At 33.4% G+C, this 25232-nt stretch overlaps 1 protein-coding gene across 2 annotated transcripts; it reads right to left on the bottom strand.

Moving 5' to 3' along the window:
• Nucleotides 1–386: 386 nt before the first annotated feature.
• On the bottom strand, nucleotides 387–20566 carry Cht5 (Chitinase 5). 2 transcript variants are annotated; one of them, XM_053759669.1, is made up of 11 exons: nucleotides 20494–20566; nucleotides 13865–13929; nucleotides 12327–12496; nucleotides 11052–11217; nucleotides 6951–7173; nucleotides 6167–6290; nucleotides 5734–5931; nucleotides 3998–4294; nucleotides 2158–2394; nucleotides 1723–1797; nucleotides 387–1230 (listed from the first exon to the last, which is right to left on the bottom strand). In XM_053759669.1, the coding sequence occupies exons 1-11, from the start codon at nucleotides 20538–20540 to the stop codon at nucleotides 1108–1110; spliced, it is 1725 nt and encodes a 574-aa protein (XP_053615644.1). In that variant the 5' UTR covers nucleotides 20541–20566; the 3' UTR covers nucleotides 387–1107. The 2 variants fall into 2 exon arrangements, with proteins under 2 accessions (XP_053615644.1, XP_053615645.1); XM_053759670.1 differs by lacking the exon at nucleotides 20494–20566 and adding an exon at nucleotides 15631–15649.
• Nucleotides 20567–25232: the final 4666 nt, after the last annotated feature.

Genomic DNA, 25232 nt, shown 5'->3' on the forward strand with positions numbered 1-25232 from the left:
ATCTTTTTAAAAGCTTTTATTTTTTGTTGATTAACACGCATAAAATACTAGTATCTACTCCGATAGTGCAGGAATTTTGTATCAACACTATTATTTATTCTAGCCGTCATACATGGCAAATTTAGTCGCATTGTTCCAGTGTTTGTTTGAAAGAATAACAAATATTCATTTAGACGAACATTATTAGAAACTTCTACAATTAGCAGTAGAACCATGGTTGAACTATCTTAGTTTATAGAGTAAATGGTCATAAGTATAGAACTTACTTGATAAAACAAAACACAGAGTAGGAGTAACATTTCCGATGCGGATCACGTCTCACAAGTTCCAGAGCATTCTAGGAATCGTTTTGCTAAGAATCCACAAACTAATTCAATAAAATAAGGTTTAATTTTCAAATAATTTTATTTTAAATAAATAAATTATTCTATTATACCACGCAATCGTTTAGTGGAATGTCAACTAAATTTCACATTTTATCTTAAAAATAAGCAAATAAAGTACTTAATTCATTTCTTATTTTACAGTCTTGTACATGACCAATCACATGCTTAGAAGTAAAAATTTGAGGCGGTAGAATTTTTTACATTTACTTATAAGTGAATATCTAAACTTCAAAAAGCATTCAATTGTAATCGTAATTAAGACATTGATATTTACAACGGAAAAACATCTAATCTATTAAATTAACAAACATTGGCGTATTATGTTGAATAAAACAAAACACGACAATATTAATAAACAAAATAAACTTAAAATTACAAATTATCAAAGTTGTGAACGCCATTTAAAACGTAGGCAGTGAAAATTAAGGCAGTATGAAAAATAAACTATATAATAGTAATAACTATTCATAAACTAGATAAGAGCTGATGATCTTCAAACGACGGAACATATAGATCATGGTCATGGCTGAAGAACACTCTCGAGTGTCACACAAATCGACAATTTAGGTTCATTCTTCTGGGAGATACGATGACACAGACACTCATAACAAATACAGAGACAAACTTATATACACCCTCTCTATGCATAGAGGTTAAAAATTAATAGCGTAAACAATTTTGACAACGAAACTTCCTATTCATGAGCGTTTAGTCCTGCGATTTATTTTTCACAGTCCAATCGCTTAGCGTTTTCAGGCCAGTCGCAAACGTTCAGCTTCTCATTGAACACTGTCCCGGGCTGGCACGTGAACTGGACACCCTCGCCGTTGACACACCGCCAGTACTACGGACAACAATCACATAAATATTTCTCAAAAAACAAAAGAAAACTAAAAACGATAAGCTAGCGTACCCGTATGAGATAGAAGAAATACAACTTCCTGGCCCATACAAAGCATCAGATTGGAAAATTTGTACACGGTGAGGGACGAAAGATTATCACTTATTATTTGCCCAAACTTAACCTATTATTACAGAAAACATTCTAATACGACAAGTTAGCCTTTTACATTACTTATATAATAATAGTGTTGATACAAATGATATTCAAAGACGTAGACGAAGTATATAGTTTTCTATGTCTACGTATTTCTCCATTTACCTATATCTCTTTATATTCATCTAATAGCGGATGTTTGACTTTAGTCCCTTGGTCGAATATATGGGAGGATATGTAGTGGTCCTATTACACAATGGAAAGCACCCGTCGCAATATTAATATTCATAGAGATTATGTAAAAATGGATATTATTTTGCTAATTAAATGTGTGCTTACCTTATCGCATCGTTTCTTATCGGGAATGTAATCTGCTTCGCTTTTACATACGTCCTCGTGTTCGACCTCGTTTTCCTGAACAAGTGAGCAAAATTGTTTTTATGTGTAATGTGTATCTAATATCCAAAAAACTTATTCCGATACACGTCAAAGTCCAGTAATAGGACGCAGCAGGAAATCAAGAAAAAATGTTTTTCCGATATAGACACTGAATTATAGTTTAGTCATTTTTTATATATATTATTCATAAATTTGAACAAATGTAATAAAAATTAAAAATATATGGAAAATTTGATTAAATGCCCGTCGTTTTTTTTGTGTCCGTAGGATCCACGACGCAAGCTTAGTACTTGGGTGTGCGCTGTTGACCATGATATCTATTTATTTATTTACTTTGTTGGAACAACATAGATAAAAAACGTATATGAAACATACCGCTGGAATTTCCACTGGCTCAGGTTTCTTGGTTGGTCTCACTTGTATGTCATTCTCGTCAGAGTTGTCGATTGGAGCGGCGGTTGTTGGTAGCCTGGTTGTTGTGGTGGTGGGGGCTTTGGTGGTGACTTTGGTGGAAGCCGATGTGGTGGGCTTTGTTGTTGTAGTAGTGGTGGTAAGGATTGGGTCGCCTTCTGCTGGATCTGAAGGCGTCGATGGGGGTCGAGCCCATTCAGGCTACACGGAAATGAAACAAATACTTATACTTAGATATTTCAGTATCTACATTAAGAAAAAATATAATATCAATATCGCTATCGATTTCATTCGATCAGCACTTCTATCGAAATCAATTGAAATCCATCCAGCTTTATTTTTTGCGAAAATGATTCACAATTTTTCTTGCTTATAATATTAGTTGGATAAATTGAGTAGGAGGATATAGATAGGTATTTAAAAAAATATCGAGTTACCCCTGAATAAAAGCCACTAGTTTCAGTTTAGAACATATTTTGCAACTTCAGAATCAAACCTAGGCCGATCCATAAATGACATAAGTAATGACCGCTGCAACTTAGGTCATCAAGATAACAATAAGAATAATGACTTTTCCATTTGTTAGACTTATCGGCACAACTCAAGAAAGAAATATCGCCTTCACCATTTGTCTTTGCTTTCATTAATAGCGAAATTATTTTTTATTATCAATTAGCCTTGCCCCCAACTTCGTACGCGTGAATTATTGTCTCTATTCTGAAATAGCCAATTGTCATATGTGACTAATTGAGATGAAAACTTCCATCAGAAATTTTACTTATTACCATATTATATATATATATATGAACATATAGACGAATTACAATTTTATAATGATATACGATTAAAACTAGCGTCTGAACTTGTTACCGTTTAGTTACATGAATACTAGGGGACTACTCAGAGCAAAATAATTATATTACCAAAGCAAACAACATGTCCCAATTGATCGACCAACGAACCTTTTCTAAGCACCATTCAAATTAAAGGAAATTGCTTGGTCAAATATGACAAGCTCGGTAAACATCGCTAAAGTAAATAAACTATTTTCATACAGTTTTTGTATTCCATTGTCCACTCGCTCTTTGGCAATTCGACGTATGTTGGACACTTTAGAAGAAACATTTTCCTTAAAATATTTTTTTTCTCTAGCATGTTATGGCATCGCGTCTGTTGCATGCATATATACACTCGCATGATTATTTACTTGTAAAGTAACTAAACTCCCATAATAAAGTAAAATAAAAAAGATAATCAATATCTAGCTGTTGCTGTAGTAACATCTAGCTCTCCAGTTATAAAGCTAAGTTCCACACCCAAGAATCACCTCAATCTTTTGACGTGAAATAAGGACAAACAAATAAACAGACTGTCACTTAATAGTATGGAATGATGAATATGAAAATATAGATATTCTGCCATCACAAAATTCTACTTATATATTAGATCATCTTAGTTAATCGCAAAATTCCATGAGACATTTATATAATACAATAAAGCTTACGGTTACGGTTAGTTAGTTAGTAAGACGTTACGGTTATTTGGATGCACAAATATCTGGAGCTACCAGGAATTTAAAAATTATTTTTGATTGCCACAATTATGGGAAATGCTGGAAAGCCTACCTATTTTAAAATATCATAGTTCCCACATAAGCAAAACCACATGAGTAGTCTTGTCATAAAAAGTCATGTCAGATGCCTTTAGACGACTTGAATAAAATCTGACGCCAATATTAATTAACACACTCGATATGAATGAGTAAAACCACAGAGCAAACCTAGTATAGAACTAAGGTACTCACAGTAGGAGTAGTGTTCCCAGTGGTTGGAGCAGGTACAGAGTAAGAACTCATGTGTTTATGAAGCAGCTTGATCAATGGGTTCTTTTCTCCACAAAGACCTTGGAAGTCATCCATGTCGATGGCCCAGGTCATCGCACCGAGATAGCCCTTCTGTTTGATCCAATCCATCTTGATCTCAATGCTCTTAGGGTCCTCGTAGCCGACCCACTGGGTGCCCTTGTAAGCGTAGGGACATTTGCCGTGCTCGTCCCATTTCTTGGTCCAGCCAGAGCCTTCCTTGTCTACTTCTGTGCAAATCTGGAATGAGTATATTATAATTTATAAATGATCTAAATCCCGCCTCGTGCAAAAGTTAATGTTTAACAACGCTCATATTTGTATCATGTTATTTGACGATTTTTAAAATTATTATTGGAGTACGGCCGTTCGTGTAATTTTCGTGCTAAATCTGAGCATAAGATTGACTAAAGATATATCTATGACCTAAATGAAAACTTTATTCTCTCAGTAATCGGTTTTAAATCTCTCCGAGTGGCCAATAACTCTCACCTGGCCGCCTTTAAAGCGTCCATCATTACTGCCAGCTCCCCGACACATTTTCTCGACATCGAAACCTCAGGACCCTACTATGGTGTTTTCTAGTATGTCGTTCCAAAATTTTCAATCATAGATAATATACGGATCGTCGGTCGCGACCCTTTATGTTTGTTTTTCTATAAACATTTAAATTTTGGGCTCACGATCATAAATTAAAATTTACCATTGTCTGCGTTCGTTTTAGTACAAAATCAAACATCGTGTTAAAGTATCGACTCTCTCTGGTCTCTCATATAAGTGTTTTCTCGGTTCCTTCCGTAACATCTATAGAACTACTATTTTACCAAAGGGATAAAACGAAAAGAGGCCAAATCTTTCTCTATGATGTGAGCTTATTTCAGGACACGAACTATCACTTTTCTTCTCCACTTTTCATGGTATTCTGCCTTAGCTGTCAAAACACAGGAGCGTATTTGACAAATGCATTTTTGGAATTTTTCCTAATTTATATCTAGTAAGAACAAATAATATTAATTAGGTATCCTGATGATACAATTACTTTTTACATTAGCACAAAAACTACTAGTTTTCTTTAAGTGCGGAGCTATTCACACTGCAATAAAATATAATGTTTTTCGTAGTTGCGTGACGATATTGTGCGAAAACATTAGTAATGCCACAGATCTTATTTACCGACCATTAGGTACGCCGCTTCCGCTGTCGCCCTCTGTCAATACCAAAACTCTCGTACCTGAGTGCTGATTCTTGTTGCTTTTCAAGATTTGACTGTTCATTACAAGACTTATTGTAAATTATTTAAATATTGCCTCGAATATGTCTATATAATAGAAATAATATAAAATAATATGTGGTTCCGTCCTGGAATAAAACCCTGTCCTCCCGTGGATATCGTACGACACAACTAAAGAAGCTTTCATAGCTGATCAACCATTCGTTACACAACATTCTTAAAATGTTACAGGTTTCTTTTATAAGGGTCTCAATGCGTCACAGTCGTGAATACCACCTAGTAAGCTCAGGTGAAGAGAGGTCGCTAATATTCTTATATTTCGAATCGATATATATAACAGACAAATTCTATTAACTGAATCCAGCAAGAGGCCATATTTACTTACTATAAGGTCGTGACTTGTGATGAGATACTAACTCAACAATATTTAATTTTTATTTAATCTTACCTCATAGTAAGCCCAGAATCCTGTGGCGTTGGTGTAGGGCGCCGGGTCGCCGCCGCCGGCCTCCTTGTTGATGTAAGTGCCCAGGTTGTAGTTGTTGTTCCCGGCAGACAGAGTGAAGGATCTGCCGTAGAAGGGAACGCCCACCACTAGCTTGTTGGACGGACAGCCCTTATCTTCCCATAGCTTCAGCCCATCATTCTATAAAGAAACAGGCAAATAATTTCGTACAGGTTTTCCTTAGAGGAGCAAGCAATTTAAGTTGTAAAATTCAAATTTAAAATCTTAATTTTAATTCATTAACACTTACATTTAGTTGTACTAAATGTATGTGTTAATGAAATACAAAATTCTTATGTTAGTTTTTCAGTTTCAATATGTTAGTTTTCCTAAAAAAAACAGTGGCAATGATTTTCGTTGCTTAAAAAAATCGTACCACGTTGAGTTTTTCATAGGCCCACTGGTCATGAGGGCGTTTGTATAAAGGCGAGTGCACATCAGCGAATCCAGCCCAGTTGCCGCGCAAATCATACGACATCACGTGGATAGCGTCCAATTCCCTGCAATAAAAAAAATCCTTTGTCTTTACATTTTAAATAAATTTTCCTGAAACTTCTCATCAATATCCATTGGTTGGTATTATCTCGTGTAAAGGCATTGCTATCTTTAAAACTAAGCAATAGGTATAGGTAACTCGATTATTAGTATCAAACTTCAAGTCTCATGAACGGGTGCTTAATCACGCCTGAGGGATTTCAGTATAATTGAAATGGATGACGTCACAGTTTATGATGTCTAGAAATTGTTGTTATGAACGTTATTAATTTTCAATTTATTCATTAAAAAAGTTTTGTTTGATGAATTCTTGAGATTAATTGAGAAATCAATATTGTGAATGTACACAGCTAAGTTTTGTAGACAATTTATTACAACGGAATAATTTTAATAATTTGACATCATGTCTTTGGGTGTAGGTTAATTTGGTGGATAAATATTTCAAAAACCAAGTGATGACTTTTTTATAAATATGTCATTCTTGAGACAATCTTTAATTGTCCCCAAATAAATCTTACTGCATTGACAAAAAAATCATGTCCATGCAGTAAACCGTTGAGGAGTTCCCTCGTCGGGAACCGATCCTGAGTACACCATCAGGCATAATCCAAACTAAAAGCGTTTTTGTCGTAAAAATGTGTGGCAAAATTTAAACAAGTACTCACTGGCATAGATCGGGTACGTGGTAGCCCTCCATGAGTCTGAAATTAGCGAGTGGCACGGCAGCAGTCAACTCCCAGCCACGGCCAGCCCTGATGAACGCTCTCTTCAGCTCTTGGACTAGGAATAAGAACCGGTCCTTGTCGGAGAAGGAGCCACCGCGGTCGGCCGCCCCAGGGTACTCCCAGTCCAGGTCCAATCCGTCGAAGTCGTACTTTTTGAGGAAATCTGAAAAGTTTTGTAACGTTTTAATTACATTTTCAAGAATATAGTTGAATGTTTAAATTTTTTTTTAAGATCTTATAATTGGATCTGTTTTCCAATTATGTGGATATAAATGACAGAAAATAAGAACAATATACGTAGAAAATAGAAAATAAGAATAATAAACGTATCTAAACCGAGACTATAGAATCTGGAATCATGTGGTCCATGCATGTGCCAAAATAATCCTAGGTTACAAATATTTCAGATTTAATGAAAATCGTAAAATCATATTATTTCTATCCGGAATAATATTGTATTTTTTATATTTATTGCCAGTGTGTTTTTTAGTTTATATGATTAAGCCATTTCCACAATAAATTTTCTTTTATGTAACCAATTGCACTGTGATCGTAACCGTGGATAGTTTCCGGGATATTATTTAGGTATGACGGAACAATCGTAACATGAATTCAACTAATAAAATATTCGATCTTTTATTATCACGTTCTATATTTTGTATGCAAAGAATAATATGTTCGGAAAATTTCAAGAAGATGACCTGCTTGCAATGCCAACAACGCAAACAATTTTGCATATTTTTATATCCTCTCTGCATTATTGAAAGTTGAAGAGTAAAAAATGCTAAAGATGTCTGACTTTCTGAATCCTAATGATTGTTGTTTATGTCTTCAACAATACTCACATTTTAATTTTATATATTCTTGAGAAATTAGAATACGAGTAAACCTTTGTTAGTACCCAAACCAAAGACATGTAGCTGTTGCCTAGATTGATTTATTTATGCACGAAATACATTAAATTAGTTCAAAGACCTTTAAGTGTTTTGTGATATTTTTTCATTGATTCTTCAATAAAATCGCATTTATTGTGATATGGTAAATATGAAATAAAATTGTTATAGAAATACATGTTTTATTTATTTAAGTAATTTCACTCAACTCAATAACATTCTAGAAAGACTTGAAAAGGGGTATTCACCTTCACATTTAATTATCACACACACATTGCTGTACTTTAACAATACATCAGTAAAATTTAATTTACTAAGTATTTACTGACAACTAAGTATCGAAGTTCTGATTGTTACTCATGTTTATACAACGAAATAAATTGAACTAAAAGTAGTAGATACTAAAAAGAAACTGCTAACTATAAATACTTGCCATTTTATTTTGTTTCTCGAATAAGAAGTAGTAAAAGTAAGAACAAATAAGCTGTGACTAATAGCTTAGTCGTTCTTACTTGTAGTAAAGTATAAAGAACTGCTATAAGTCCTTAATGACATCAAAATAAATTAAGTATCAAAATTTATCGTCCAATTTACCGTCTAATTTGAGGTTGATTTTAACCGGCGCGCTGCTGATGTTTAGACAAAATGGCGTACTTTGCACTTGTCATCTTATGGAGATTTATAAAACGCTTTATTATCTTATTTATACACTAGTTTTTGCCCGCAGCTTCGCCCACGTGAATTTCATAGCCAAAATCTCAGTAATTTTTTTATCGCGTACTCTGTAAGACTGGTAAACATATATGATTCAAATTCGCATTTTTACTCATCTTTAGTTCAATTTTCTGTTTCCCGCTGCATGTCTCGTCCCACAAACTTGTCCAATCCCGCTTCCTGCTATGTAATGTAAAGATAGATATCCCGTACCGTTTCCTACATATTGTGCCATCATGTTTTTTGCAATGTGTCCCGTCCTGTTTCCCACTACATGTCTCCTTCCCATTTCCTGCTCCTACTACCACTCCCGCTTTCTGCAACGCGTGCCGTCCCATTTTCCAGCCCGGTTTTTTATTAACCACAAACGAAAATTAAAGATTTTTTGTATTTACTACTATTATTTACTACAAAAAGTAAGTTTGCCAGTTTTCAACTTTTTATCTTGAAAATTGTATTAAGTCTCATACAATCTTTCACCCCTCTTTTGAAGGGGTTGAGCGTTAATTATCAGAAAAATCTGAAACACGTATTCATAACTTTGTTGTAAACAACCAAAATCCAATTTTTCAAGTAACTAACTTCAACGGTGTAGAACTTTCATATTTACAGCTTTTCACCCCTTTCACCCCCTTCGGAGTAGAATTTCCAAAAATCCTCTCTTGGTGCTCACCTACATGCCAAATTTCAGCTTCCCGCCCAGCAGTTTCGGGTGTATCTTGTCTATCAGACAGTTAGTCAGTCACTCAGTAACGGAAGATTTTTATATTGATATATTGATACATACTGCGCCCATTATATCTATATCAGACTTTAATCGATAGAAACAAATTGTTTATATTCTGTTTACTCCTTTCTACAAAATTTTAAAGTAAGTCGGCTCCGTGGATTGTTATTTTAATTTTCCTACAGGATGAAATGTCTAGAAGATGTTAACCGGGATTCCGAGGAATTTTTGATTCATAATTAGTTTTCAATTATCCTACGGGAACCTAACCATTTACCGGGATGAAATATATCTAAGATATAATTTCAAGCAAATCGGTCCAGTACATTTCGAGTAAAGCGCGTTCAGACAGACAGACAAAAAATTCCAAAACTATATTTTCGTCATCTATATAAGTAATTAAGTATATTCAATGAAGAATTTTAAAAAAATATCCAATGTACAAATTTGACCTTTCTTCAATTTTGTATGTATTAATAAGTAATATACAAGATTCCAATTAGAAACAAATTAGTTGTAAAATATCGTAAAAGGTTTAGGGCGGCCAAGTCATATATTATATAACAAGTTAAGCACAAATACCCCATTACCGCTTGGGGTCCGGCCAAAAAGCCACCTAAGTCCTTTTGCTAAGTAAGTAGTAAAGCACATCAACACTTTATCTTTCTTAAGAAGGGACCCATGTAAGTTTTCTCTAGGTATTTTGTCGCATTGTGACGTATAAACTTTTTATTCCAGCGTTTTTGCTCTTTTTTCTTCTATAGCCAACATTGCGGAAAATAATATTGCCAACTGCGTTACATTGTCGACCGTTCTGGGACGTAGGACTTTAGGTCAGCTATTAGGGATTTTGCTTTTGTACTTTTTATTACGTAAACGAAAATACAGGATCTAAATGTCAGTCTAACGTATGGAATATAGTAGGTATACCATGACTTATATAACTTCTTACATTATAATTATAACACAATTAAAAAACATTGCAATATTTTAATTATGTGATAAGAATGTTTACGCTGCTTGATATTTCCTCATTCACGGTAAGGATCTTTCATTCATTCGGCATGCGATGTTTATGTAATTAATACAATGTTTTGATATGTTACAGGTCTATGCATTTCTAGCCATGTGAATAACTCAATTTTATATAAGTATCGTAAATTATCATGTACCTACTGAAAAAGACGTTTTCAAAAGACGTATTTCACTATTTTTTTAAATACATTATATTACGAGAATATTTATATTAAACCTTGATGTTAAGTAGATATGATATGATCTTGTAACGATCCACTGTGATAGTATGTCATCATAGAAAGCGATCACTACGGTTTCTAGTCAGCTTTAATTACAATAATGGGGTACGCAGTAGGTGCTCAGTCTTGGTGGATTCATAACATTCGTTTACCGACGGTTGAAAAAGAATTACAGATTTTAATGAAAGTGAAATGGATTTAGTTAACGGACCGGGCAATAGCTAGTAAGAATAAGGCAATATATAATCACTGAAGATCTATTGAAAGAAAATGTTATTTCTATATTTTGACTACGATATACTAATGATATTTTCTGTCACTTTTTCACGACTAAGCTGTTGGCCCGATTTCGATGTAATTTCAAATAAATATACTTAATGAACCGAGGTCAAAAATAACCGCGGGCGGGCTAAGCTGCCTCTAATATTAATTTATTTTATTAAACACTCACCAACAACGCTTCTAACGAATGCCATCCTGGAGCTCTTCTGAGCTACCATGTGGGAGTACTTGGAGCCGCCCTCGGCCCAGCCGCCGACAGCAACCATGAACTTGACGCCAGGGTGGGAGGATCGCAGGGAGGTGAAGTTACGGAAGCCGTTCTTGTCCACGTCCAACTAAACAAATAATTGGAGGTAAATTATATTTATAAGTGTTCTGGAATTAAGTAAATATGTTATGAAATTCTAGACAACAAAATAAATAATACAATATCTTAAATAAATAGCTTATATGCATTAACTTATGTTAAAATAATTAAATGTAGATAACATTACATAAATTACATTTATGTTAAAAAAGATTATATTTTTCCTAGCTATTAACATCCCACTGCTGGGTAACAAGCCTCCTCTAATTTATTCCATACATAAGTATGCATTTTGATTTGCAGATCCAATTGACTCTTAGGGTGTTTGTGAAAGTATACCACAGAAAAATTATATCTGTGTCATTGTCATACACATTTTTCTATCTCAGAATTTGTTACTTTATTAATAACAAATTGTATTTCCTTAAGTAATTCATTTGCTTAGATATTTGAGATGTACCTTTTGCTATCTCTATTATGGCCTACAATCGGTAGTACAAGATCAAAACACAAAAGATTTTACATTGACAAATCCTGGTCATAACTTATGCGGGTAGGTACATAACAAAGACCGCATGCACCATACAAACACATTAAGCTGTCACAAACATGCATCGTATGTAAATATCAGCACGAATATTTGTTTTGATGCCCCTGTTTGTATGTTTGTATGTGCCAAAAACCGGTACAATAGTACTTAATAAGAATGAAGAAAATTCACACTTCAATCCGCACTAATAACTTACACATTATTGCACGTGTACATTGTAATACAAGCGTACAAAAGCGCAACGCGATGATAAAGCCGATTCATATAATACCTATGCATGCATGTATCATATGATATTTCCAACATCACAACGAGTGCCTAAATTTCAAGAATACCTCTATAGGTACATAGTATATAGATGTATACTATGTACCTATACATATAGGTTGGTTGTAAGTGAAATAATTTTGTAAATCTCTTGAATTGTTGCAGAGATTATGCCCTACACAGAAACTTACAAACATTTCCTCTTTATAATCTCTATCTCTCTATTATCTTCGCATGTTCCAGATTAAAGGCTGTGACGCCGTGGCTTGATAATCGGCCACCTACCTATAGTCCACAGCACATCAAACGAACTACCTCACCTCAGGATCAATGACAAGCACTTCGTTGCTACTCTCAGTGACGCCGATGAAGGAGTAGATGAGGTGTGTGCACATGTCCACTGGGATGTCCTCGATGCCGTACCGACCCACGCCAGGACGGTACACCGCCCAATTGCTGAAGTAACATACTACGCGCGCTCTGCTGTCCGCTGGAAGATAGAAAATTAAAGCCTAATGATATAGAATTATTTAACTTCCCGGCCTATTTCACACAAATTGGCAGATTGGCGTTGTAGCGCTCTCTCACATTTACTACTCGTGTATTTGTGACACACATTTATCTTTCATGTATGAGAGAAACAAAACATGACGTAGATACTTTTCTCTGTCTACGGCTAAAATCATATACTTATATTAAAAATAACGATTATGATTATTTTTCTTTTAACTGTGTTGTTCGAAAATAAAAATAAACAAATATAAATAATGCAGTTAAATTCATAGCAAGTTTGACCATCATAGCACATTAATGTGAAGTTATGTAGCTTTATAAGACTTGAGGAAAAATTGAGCATGTTCTTTCTTTGTTTAGGATTCCGCTCATGTCCAGTGTCCAGTGTTGACCACAGTATTTACGGCTTTGTTGTTTATTCTTTAGCTATATCCTTTTGCAATGAATGAGGAAAGTTTGCTATTTTTTTTAATAGTTGCTCCATACTTATCTAACGAAATGATAACAAAAACAACAAAAGTACCAAAACTAATAGGTACATACTACGTAATTCTAAGTACATAAAAGAAATGTCAAAAATAATGCCAAATTAATCATATATTTCTGCAAATGTGGTTATCAATCTGTGTTGCGTAATCGTGTTTGTGTGTATATCAACTTCAAGGAGTTAGTCAAGTGGAAGGAATTACGTGCGGAAACTTTTGAATAGGTATAAATACATATCATTTACACGATATCGTAAAGAAATTTCTACATAAATCCATACTAAAATTATTAATGCGAAATTGTTTGTTTTTACCTATTCCGCATAAAACCGGAGAATTTAATACAGGTGACTTTTGGTGTGGAGATAGTGGAGACTGGAAGGTGACATAGGCTAAGTTTTTGCCGCAGGCAGAGCCCCGGGCAACATACTTTTTAATGCCACATTTCTCGTTTGAGTATTGAAAATTGACACATACCTATATCAATGTTATATTACATACAAGAAGATCTTACTAATTGTTAGATTTTATGTGAGTTTTATTATTGAATAAGTAAAAAATAGAATTAATTGTGGGGTTTTACGAGGAACATTGTTCATTATTTGAAGGGAATTTAGAACTAGATCAATTATTGGTTTTTTCACTAGTTCTAAATTCAAAATAACAGTAAAAACATACCTATTAATTTATTTTTTCTTACTTTAAGTGATAAAGTTTACGTACCAACACATAAATTAATACAAAATCTAGTAGACGAATTTTGTCACGTGTAAAATATATCGTAAAATAGCAGGTGAGGCACTATTTACTCAAGTTTTCCCACGGTAACAAAGCCCCCAAGTATAAAAAATAATACTCACATTGCACCGCGGTGGTGGCGACCGCTAGGACGGCCAACGTCGCTAGTAAGGCACGCATTCTCGACCTGTCGAGAATACCAATAAATTATTTGTAATATTGCTGCAACTTCCTATTGCGGTTTGCTTGTAACCTTGTCGTGATATTTCTATGGTGAAATATAAAAGCTAAAGGTATCTCTGGAAAGCGCTGAAAACACAGTGTGATGATTTAAATAACTCTCGCTCCAGTAGGAATTAGCAATTTGACTGGGTAAAAACGACGTCACGGTGGTACCAGGAAATATACAACTTTGAATAACTACAATTTCTAGAACAAAATTCTTAGATTCTCCGGATTTTTCAATAACTTGTTATTCTTACAAAAACGACAAAAATAAATGTAAATAAAATACAAATCACAACGCTAAAGTCGGCAAGCGAAATGATATTAATTCAGAAACACGCTGCATATTTATGAGTTTATTAATTTGGCTAATTATAATTTGATTAAACTTCGCGATTATAATTCAAACTTGGAAAAGTTGGGTTTGCTGACAATTGAAACGGGTTAAGAACACATCCACATCTACTCTTTAACCTTCCACTTATTTGTTGGAATAATCTATGAAATTTGAAGCAACCCACGAAACTCTCAGATCAGAGAGAGATCATTTCCGAAACTTTACCTAGAATAATTAAATTATCATAAAGAGAGCATGTATTAGTATCACTCATATAGAAGGATTATATTAATCTTGAGAAAATTAATATAAAATACGATTTTTGACTTTATGGTTAACGGTATTGTTATGAGATATTTCATTCTTTTAAATACTTCGCACCACCGGCTGATTGATCAAAGAAGAAAGAAATTACCGGCAGATCCAGTAGTGGATTAAAGAGAAATAAAAAAATATTTGATCGACTAGGATAATTGATATACCCTACAGTTGACTAAAACACGGGTCTTCATGATTATTGCGTTCAGCGATTTTTATTAATTTATTTTATTACTTACGACTATCATTACAGGTTTCAACTTAATGCGATAGTGCAGACTTAAGTCCGGCGTAACGCAGTTTTAAAGATCTATAGGGACAGACATACATCGAGAAGTTTCATTTGTTTTATACTATGTTGTGATAGTTATAGCGAGTTTGCAATCATACAGAAAAAATACGCAGTTCACAATTTTATTCGAAATTGAGTTATCCGGCAAGTCTTTTATGGCTGGTTCCGAAAATGTATACAAAAAATCAGATGTGTTCTTTTTCCGTGTGAAAAGACGGCAGAATCAATCTGTACCACACGGCGTCCGACTAGTAACGGGTTTCTTCTTAACGGTACGTCAGAATCCGATCTCCAGTGACCTGGTGCCCGAGAGAATGCCTTTGTCAGTACAACACAATGGTAAGTCGTCGGTTCGAACTGTTTTAATGTCAATAGATTAGTGCAACTGTTTTTTACGTCCCTCTAATTGGTTAGTAATGTGCGAATGGAGATTAACTTTACGTGGTATCTAAAAGAAGCTAGCTAAAAGCATCTTAACCACACAAAATAGTATATTAGTGCTCTAGAATTTAACCTGGATTGGTAATCAGAATATAAGTAAGAATTTATATGGCACTGGAAAACAAGCACTGAGTAAAAAAGAAATACACATGAATAAAACTCGAAACAAAATTGTCGAATTGCGCTTTAGACTTATCTCAAAATCCTATTTACACATCTTGAGGTAATAAGTCCACATATATAAGAAAATTCTAGAAACTCGCATTGATACCCACTTGGACCTTCAATTTGCCACTCTTTAACACTTGCAACTCTTCGAACTAATGCCGTCATATTGTCAAGTCAAATGAAATAATTAAAAAGGAAAAGTTATTTTGTTGCTCTGATCAATTGGAATATTCTCGGAAGGATACTTAATAATTTCAACCGGTTTGACATCTGCAGGAGCGACACATTTGGCATCAGCAATTCAAATTGCGATTGAAAGTCTGACTCATTCCATAATATTTGTCGCAAACTAAAGTTGCATGGATTTTGTCGATATAAAATTATTAGTATTTTATTGGAACGAAATCGTTGCGGTAGTAATAGTTTGAAAGATCAGCGGATTTTTATAACAGGAAAAGGTTTTTTCGATCTTATGGCGTATTGCTAATATTGTGCTGAATATTTACTACAGAACTCAATGTAATCATAAAACTGATTAGGTATGTAGAATAAAATATTATTTTTATATAAAATATTATTTTTATATAAAATATTCCTATTTCAAATAAACGATAGTTATTAGATATTTATTTATATATAGATATTTCATATTCTGGGCTAAATTTTTGTTTATAAACATTAGTAAACATCAAGGTACATTTACACATTAATCATGTGAGTAAATATAGAACACTTTCCCCGAAAACACAAACCTTATAGGTTAATCAATCGATGTTCGTATCTTGTCGTTCTAATCTTGACCATGAAGGCTTAGGTAATTAAACATATTGGTAATTATAAATATAATATTAACATGTTGACTTTTGTGGACTGTTGATGAGACATAAAAGGATTTTTATTGTTATAACTATTATGGCATTTATAAGAATAACTAATTTTGAATTGTTTCACATAATATAACACTATGTGAAACTATTCAAAATTAGCTAATCTAATAAATTCGGGATCATGTTTCTCAATAACATTAGATTTCGTAGGCCTTCTGTACATAAGTACCATTAGTTATTCTGTAGTTAGACGCAATAAACTGCGAAAGGCTGGAGATGGAGAACCCTAAATACCACGCGGCTCGTTAGCGGTCGTTAAATACATCTCCATCGCTTTATGATATGTGAGGGAATCGAGATATGAAGATGTAATGCCGATGTCTAGATCTGACGAGACGGTGAAACTAGATATGTGTGAAGATGTAAGTTTGTGTAGGGTTTGGATCTTCGGTATTGATCGATCGAGCTGACCAGTTCCTCCAGTTCCTGTTCACCAGTTGACGCATGGGTCAGCCATCGCGAAGCTCAACCACAAATGAAGGGAACCTCAGGAGCCGGCTCACAAATCTTTCGAACGTTGCATAGTACAAAAATATTTGTCACAAAAGTAAATGTAAATAAAACAAATTAATATGTTCCATTTGTTACCCTGCTCTGAATCGGTCTATGTTTCTGGCACATCTATTAAATTTACAACAGCAACGCCAACTGAGCTCGTGAAAGCGCGAGTTTATGAAAAATCATCAATCACACTTTCGTCGATCGCACATTTGCGCCGGTATTAGGTATATAGTTAATAGCTGGGTTTATTTCCAACAAGAGATTGTTTAAAACAAAAGGTAGATAGTGAAAATATGAACTTGATAACCTTTTTCATGTTCAACTGAAAACAAATCCAACAACAAATCAACTGAAAAAGGCACTACTTCGGCTAATGGAACTAACTGGAACTATATAGTAGCAAACAAACCATATAAACTACATAGGACTTTTAGACCAATTCCTAAGTAATTTTGTGCTGATCGGAACTTACGAATTTTGACCAAGGATGTTGTGGACATTTTTGTGAATATTCTGATAAAACATATTCTAATATACGTATGTACCTAATATTTACAATTTCAATAGATTCCTAAATTAGGTTTGTCTTAATCTTAAATGGCATTACGATATTCTGGGTATCATAAGGTTATATTGAATTTATCGTCACGTTTTGGCTTAGAAACAATGCGATCGTTCACCGAGTCGTTATTGCGAAACAATATCTGATAAATGTCAATAACACGGACGCAATTCGAGGCGTGCGTACGAGCCGCGCATACGACGACCGCAGCGCACGGCCACTGAATATTAAACCATTGGAAGTTCACTGTTCGGGAGTAATTATATAGGAACATATCACAAGCTATCTTTAATACTCAACGGCATCATAGTTACAAAGGTAAATTGATTATTAGAGAAAAAAGAGCTCTAGGCTCCAACACTTTGCGGTTGGGCGGCAACAGGGAAAACGCTCAGATGAGAGAAAGAGAAGTAAATGCGGATTCGGAAGTTAACATTGGAATCAAGAGTAAAGCAAATAGATAGATTTCACTCAGAACATATAGGGAAGAATACATATTTCCCCATTCCATATTGATCAATCGGAAGTTTTAATAAAAATATTATAAAAAGTTTTAAATTAAGATAATTGAATACCGCCGGAATACCAAATCAGCTTATCAAGCAATGTGGTGTGTGACTTGGTCATAAAGATGTCTTAAGGCCAATTGCCGAAAGTGAAACCTTTCTTTCAATAATATATCGCTAGAAATCGCGTCGCATCCTTTAACGAAACATAACAATAATAGCTCTATGACCGTTACGGTAAGCCGTTACATAAGTCTATGGTGGTCTCATAAACTGTGGCTCCTGCTTGTCACTACTTGAATATCAAGCTTTGAAATGTACGGTCAGCAGCACTTAAGCCTGCCCAAATTCATTGCAAATTGTCCTCTATCGCATCCACATTTTTTCCAAATATCGAAACATAATAATAATCATATGAGAAACTTTTACGACCTTTAAAAAAATTACGTCAATTACAATGTTTCAAAAATTATTCCAAAAACGAATAAAAAATAACATTCAATTATTGTGAAAAAATATAATACTATCTTCAGACTTCAAACTAATATTTTAAACTTACCTAATACGTAACAATTTTTAACACACACTTAAATAAAAACTGAAGTAAATCATCATACTTACAATAACATTGTTCAATTAAAATGACATCTAATTATTGAGTTTAAGTAAAAGCGCATTAACATTTTACCCAAGCAAATACTCTATTATAGTGTTCGATATCAGAGTGATATTTCTCCTTTTCAATCATACACGTAACAAACCACAACGAAATTATTGCTTTAGACGAGACGGAACAATCGGCAGCAATTTATTTCCACGCCACTTTTCGTGAATGAACATAACTACAGCAGTAACGTACAGTCTGTTACGTTAACGATCTAAACAAACTATTAGTAGTTATAACTGTTTGTTTTGTGATTTATGTGAGCCTACTAAAGACAATATAACTAAAACCAAATAAAAAACTTTAAAGTAAATTTAAAATTTTTCAATCTTTAAGGCATTTTTGAGCTTGTCTGTATACCCTGTACCTACCTGTAGCCCTCATCGTTGTTTCCCATCTGGCTAGACTAAGCAAACACACTCAAATCATTAATAAAAAAACTACATTAAAAATAATTATAAAGTCTCATTTATTTTTCTTAATCTATTACCATACTACGTGCCCCTTTGATTTGCTTATGACGTACCTAAAGATAAAATTGTATGATTCGATTAAGTCGTTAATCATAACAATTGAAATAATACTTAAGATTATTATATGTCAATTGTCTATTATAAAATATTGCCAGTTGTATAAAATTTTATACAAAAAAATATTTAATTATAAAATATGTTACCAATTCAAGATTATTAACATTTTAGAAATTAACGAAATTTAATAGACCATAAATAATATTGGATAAACACTTAACACTTTCACTGCGTTAAATAAATAAGTTCAAAGGAAATGTCGGCCTTGAACCACGCATGTTTATGTAAACACAATTCGCGAACCGGTTCCATGCGGTTGCCGGCTCGCCGAGGAAAGTTGAAAAGTTCTAAAATTAAATTTTGCTCTCTGGTTGGCGCAAAATGTTAACGATTAATTTTTAAATGAACCGTGTCACAGATTAACTATATAATACTTCCAGGCCAACTTGATTTAATTTTGTAAGTAGTATTATTTTGGCACAATTTTTCACAATTTTTTCGAAATCAACGCCTAAATAAGTAGTAAACTATATTCACCTATTATATATTTCTTAATGATTAGGAAGTTATTAAGGTCATGTGTACTATTTTTTAGTTATTTTGTGTTTTAAACTATTTATTTCACATTACATCTATCAACAATCAATTAACCATCTATTACAACTTTCTCCCATAAAGTAGGAACTTTTAATTTTTCGATAATAATTTTACTATTTCTTTAATTTTAATGTCATAAGTATAATTCATTTTTTATCCCTTTTTCTTAATTTTATACTTTAAACGATTTTTTTTGTTCCTGTGAAAACTGAATTTCTATGGATGTTTTTTCATAGTTATATGATTTTTATAAAAGTAATAATATGGGTAACTTAACATTTGTTATATTATTTTTAATGAATCTAAAATTACTAAGTCATTAGCGGGGAATTTATTATTTATATATTATATTAGTTTTTCACTTGAAAAACAGATACTTATCTGAAAGGGTATTATTATTTTTATATCATGTTTTTTACTTACATTTACTTTAGGTCACGATTTTATTAATATTTCCCAAAAACAAAGTATTCACTAATTTCAACCAACACAGTATCACTTCTAAATCAAAAATAAATTTTAAAGTATTTTACATTTTGTGTCTTTATAATAATGAACCTAATTTGTTATTAACATTTACAATATTTTTTTTATTTGTGTGTTTTTTTGGAAAGTAATTAATTTTTTTGGAACCGGATTCACTCACTCGATTTTGACATGATATTTTTATTTCACTTAAAAAATTATAATGAAATAAACTGCGTAAGAAAGTGCTATACTCACGTTTGCGTGGTGTGCGTGGTGCGATTGTGTCGCGGCCGCCGTTGCATCGCGGTTTTATGCGCGCGCGCATCACACCCGCGCTCACAGGGTGCGCACGAAAACTTTTTCTGTTTTTTTTTATAATGACGATTATATAAATATATTAATGGCAACATTAATATAATACATATATATATATATATATATATATATATATATATATATATATATATATATATATATATATATATATTATATAAGCTCTAATGATCGCAACTACACAATGCTCCCAATGAACTCGTTAGGTCTATTATTGATTTCTATGACATTGACATTGGAGTATTTTATTTATGAACAACACGCAATATGGGTATCCATCGGTCGGTCTGTTTGTCACGCTTTCACGGTAAAACCGCAGGGCTGATTTTGATGAAATTTAGAATAGATATAGGAATTATTCGAGGTAATAACAACATACAACTTATTTAACAATAAAATTTTACCTATCGCCTATTATATAAAGCTAAAGATGCCTTTCTAACTTCTTACGATGTTATTCTGTACTTTTCTTCTATTTTTCACGGTTTTAGTCATTCTCTACTAGTAAAATAAAAATCCTATTTAAAAAAACTAATCATCAATACATATAATAAAACAGTAAAAAAAAGTGTTCCTGTACATTGAAGATATTTAAATTAAAAAAAAAAATGAGTTCGATACAGAATCAGTAATAGAATAAGAATTTTAAAAAAGAATTATGTCTGTTTTTTGCACACGCCATCTCTGGATCAAGTGGGCGGATTTGAATGAAACTTTTTTTGTTGTATATGTATAAATGATTTTGAAAACTCGAACACCTGTTGGAGTACTATGATGGTACAACTAAACTATAAGGAATATAGAAATGACGACTTAACAAAAAAAATTCACTCTGATGAGCATTTTCTGTTGAGATATTAATCGAAGATCTGGAACACCTGAAGAAGAGTCGTAATAGTTCAGCTAAACTTTAGAAAATATACTTTTTCAGTCTGATTAATATCTTCTGTATGTATAGGTATCGTTACATTTGTCTGTACAATTAAATTTCTCTAATAATTTTGACTCCTTACCAAAAATTGTTGTACCACGCGAACTATCAGCTAGTAATCAATACTAGAATAAAACTAAATTAATATAAAAGAAAATAAAAGAAATTTTATATAACTTCATAATCCGAACTTATAAATGTGAAAGTGTGTTTGTTTGTCCGTCTATCGCTCACGTCAAAACGGCAGTTGCTCCGTTTTGACGTGAGCGATTGAGTTGATTTTAGTGTGGAGATAGTTGGACATCTGGAGAGTGTCATTTGGCTACGTGATAATAGAAACAAAAAGAAAAATTCTAACACCAATTCAAAACTAGATCATCCTGTAGACATATGATCGATGACAGTCCCAAAAGTGCAATGTATCAAACAATGAGATCAATGCTGTGGGTCGACCAACGGTCCTCGGAAACCTGTATGCGGGGAAACGTACCGAATATCGAGACAATATTAATAAAATTGGAGTGTCCGTCTGTAATTCCAAAATAACTGCATTTTTTTTAATTGCATGGTGTCATTGCCCCGCCATTACCATAACAAAATTTTTTGTTCGTCTCTCTGGTTGTCTTCAAATTTAATATAAGTAGGTAGGTACCTACCTAAATACTTAAAAAAAAAAAATAAACTCGAAAAGTTTTCCATCTACTTCGTCTATTCGGTTTTACAAAAACATTATGTGATACCTATATATACATACTAGCAGCCCGGCCCAGCTTCGGTCGGGTAAAACCGTAATAAAACTTTCACAGAAATCATAATTATATCTAATTCAAGTATGGTAATCATATTTAATTCAAAGTAATTGAAGTTCAGGATTCGAACCATCAACAGTAACAACGTGAATTCAATAGTGTTTACCGCTGTCTACTCTTATCTTTAGTTAACGAAATTTTGAATGGGATTATTCGTTATTTCTTTTCACCCTCATTTAAATACCCTAAGGTCAAATTTTAAAAAGTCCTGCACGGGTTTAATTATTTTTGTTGCATAGCATTTGTGCCAAATTTCAAGTAGATTAATAAAGATTTTCGTTATTTTTCCTAAAAACTTTACCCCAAATTGGAATTTTCAAAATTCCTTTTTTATCTGAGCACTACGTAATAACCTATAGCTACTGTCCAAATTTCGCGTTTATAGTTTCTATGATCTAGTCTAGGTGAAAGATATAACTCATAGGATTTTTATAAACATAAATTTGTGATAGTCTGAAGTTTGTATTATGACTTATCTGAAGCTAAATTCACGCATGCGAGCCGAGGGCAAAAGCTGGTATGTAATAAAATTTATGTCTGCGTAAAAATGTCCCGCTCGGAGCCAGCAACCCCGATTGTAATCTCCCCTTATAGCTCTGACCTCAACAACTTAATGAAATTGAAAATCTTTAATGAGATACTTCGGATTCGGATGAAACTTTCACGGTTTTCTTTTATTTTGCATTTATTGATACTTAATATAATATTATAATCATTCTATACAACACCTGTTTAGAATAAGGCCCATTGTCTTGTCCAATAAAAGACAGAAGTGTTTTAGCAATAATTATCTGATACCTCTTCCACGTTGAGCTTCCATTTCACTGGCATTAACTTTTATTACATTTTTTTTCCTAAAAAAATATCGATAGGTATTTGTTAATAGTAACACTGCGTGCCACGTGTCGAAGAAGTGCTGTGGTCATTCTGGAGATCAATTTTTTTCTTTAATTTATATGATCTAACGGCAAACGTGGGGAACAAATGTCTGACTATGCCGCTCTCGTCTGGCCCTAGCAGAAGGGGCAAACCAAAGAACTGCTGGCATGATGTCGTCCAATAACTAGGGAAAAAGTAGAAAAGCGGACCCTAGGCTCTCACGCTCACGGGCCGAGAAGAAACCGGGAAAACGCTCAGATGAAAAAGAGAGCCAAGCAGTCCTAAAATCTTATAATGTATTACGAGTTTTACTAAACTATTCCGAAACTATTCTATAAATTCACACCTAATGAAAATACTTCGTAATGAATTAGATGTTATCAGTGTGACCCAACACACATAACTTGACCTGGATTCATTAAAGGTTCTTTAATCACTAAAAAACTTAGACGACAAGAAAACTAATATCAAATATAAATGAGGTTAATATTATATTAACCGGTTATTGTAGATCTATGCTGAGCGGTAATCTATGCTAAAATGCATTGCTTAAAATATTCGGCTTACTATTTCTTGTGATCTCTGTGGCTCATGCCTGACTGCTGCGTATCAGAAGGCTCAGGTTCGATCCCCGGCCAGGATAAGACCAGATCGTGACCTGGATCAGATGACCTGGATCTTAAATATTTAGCTATATAGATCTCATACATAGTAAAGAACAGTTTATTGTCGAGTTATTATTGTCGTCTCGAAATTTGGTGTAAATCAATTCCCTAGACTTGTTTATCTACTGTAATAAAATTGTACTGTGGGAAGAAATGGTGATACTATTTAACGTTGGATATACAATACAATTTACGACAAAGAGGGATATTAACCTTGACTTAAGGCAACAACAGCATTCCCAGAATTGACTTCAGGCGGCCAGTCATAAACAAACAAATCTTGAAAATTTAAACGTTTAATTTTTATCGAAGCTTTTGCGAGGATAAGATACACTTCACAAGAATTATGTCTAAGAGTCATTCTGATACACTCTCCATCCACATTACTTAAAACATAAAGTATCTAATTAAAAATAGAGAACTCTAGAAGTAAGTAGCTATTTGCATCTTTATTTAGCAGAGGTAATATGTTGGTCAAGAACCCAAATGTCTATTGTTATGAAAGAAAACAGGTTCGCATCTTACCAACGACGCATAAATACACAATATATATTAAACATGAAAATTATAAATTAGCAAACTGGTGTTTTAGATAATTTCGATTTTAACAGACTCAGAATAAATTCTGATATTCCTATTTGAAGACACAAATATATCCCTTAGGGGACTTAAATCATTTAGGATCGATGGCAACCACGCACTTCTCAAATGCCAGCTTCATCCCATAAATTACGTTTATTGTCGTGTTTGGGCTGTAGAGAAATCACAGACTTTGAAATATAAGGCGAATAGAAATTCCGATGTCACATTTATTCTAATATCTTACATGGAAACCAGCTTTAAATCGACTAATAGGACTAATAACTATGCGTTATCCCTTTCCGTGGGAATTTCCGGAATTACTTAGTTCTCCCCGCATTAGCCAGATACCAAATTTCAACGTTCTCGACCAAGTGGTTTCGGCTGTGCCCTGTCTGTCAGTCAGATACGAAACAGTTCTATACTCATACTTATTAAAGCATACTTATTACATTACATAAGTGAAAAATCACATTCGATACAAATTCCTGTTTACCTAGTAGGCGAATTAGTTTTTTGAAGTAATTTTTCTGCAACCAGGTATTGAAAGTATTTCTTAAACGTACAATTAAAGTAGATCCTAGACGTACAATTTTAAGAGTATTTAAAATAAATTTGAACTTTTTTACTTTTTTTTCATCTATGATTTGAACACAAGTCTGTATTAAAAACTTAATTAGTTTGAACATTTAATACACTTAATTAAAATTTACTTATAAACTTTGTAAGTACGTAGTGTGACGTTGCCCACATGAACTAACATACCTGAACATCGAGCATTCCTAAAATGTAGACACA

This window comes from Plodia interpunctella, chromosome 19 (genome assembly GCF_027563975.2).
Source record: "Plodia interpunctella isolate USDA-ARS_2022_Savannah chromosome 19, ilPloInte3.2, whole genome shotgun sequence".
NCBI classification, from domain to species: Eukaryota; Metazoa; Arthropoda; class Insecta; order Lepidoptera; family Pyralidae; genus Plodia; species Plodia interpunctella.

What these genes read in the sequence shown, in the direction of transcription:
- Cht5 (XM_053759669.1), bottom strand. Translation starts at nt 20,540, where the DNA reads ATGCAACGGCGGCCGCGACACAATCGCACCACGCACACCACGCAAAC. An exon ending in ATTCGTTAGAAGCGTTGTTG is followed by an intron (nt 7,174 to 11,051) that starts GTGAGTGTTTAA and finishes AAAACTTTTCAG; the next exon opens with ATTTCCTCAAAAAGTACGAC. An exon ending in GATTCTGGGCTTACTATGAG is followed by an intron (nt 4,295 to 5,733) that starts GTAAGATTAAAT and finishes TACTCATTCCAG; the next exon opens with ATTTGCACAGAAGTAGACAA.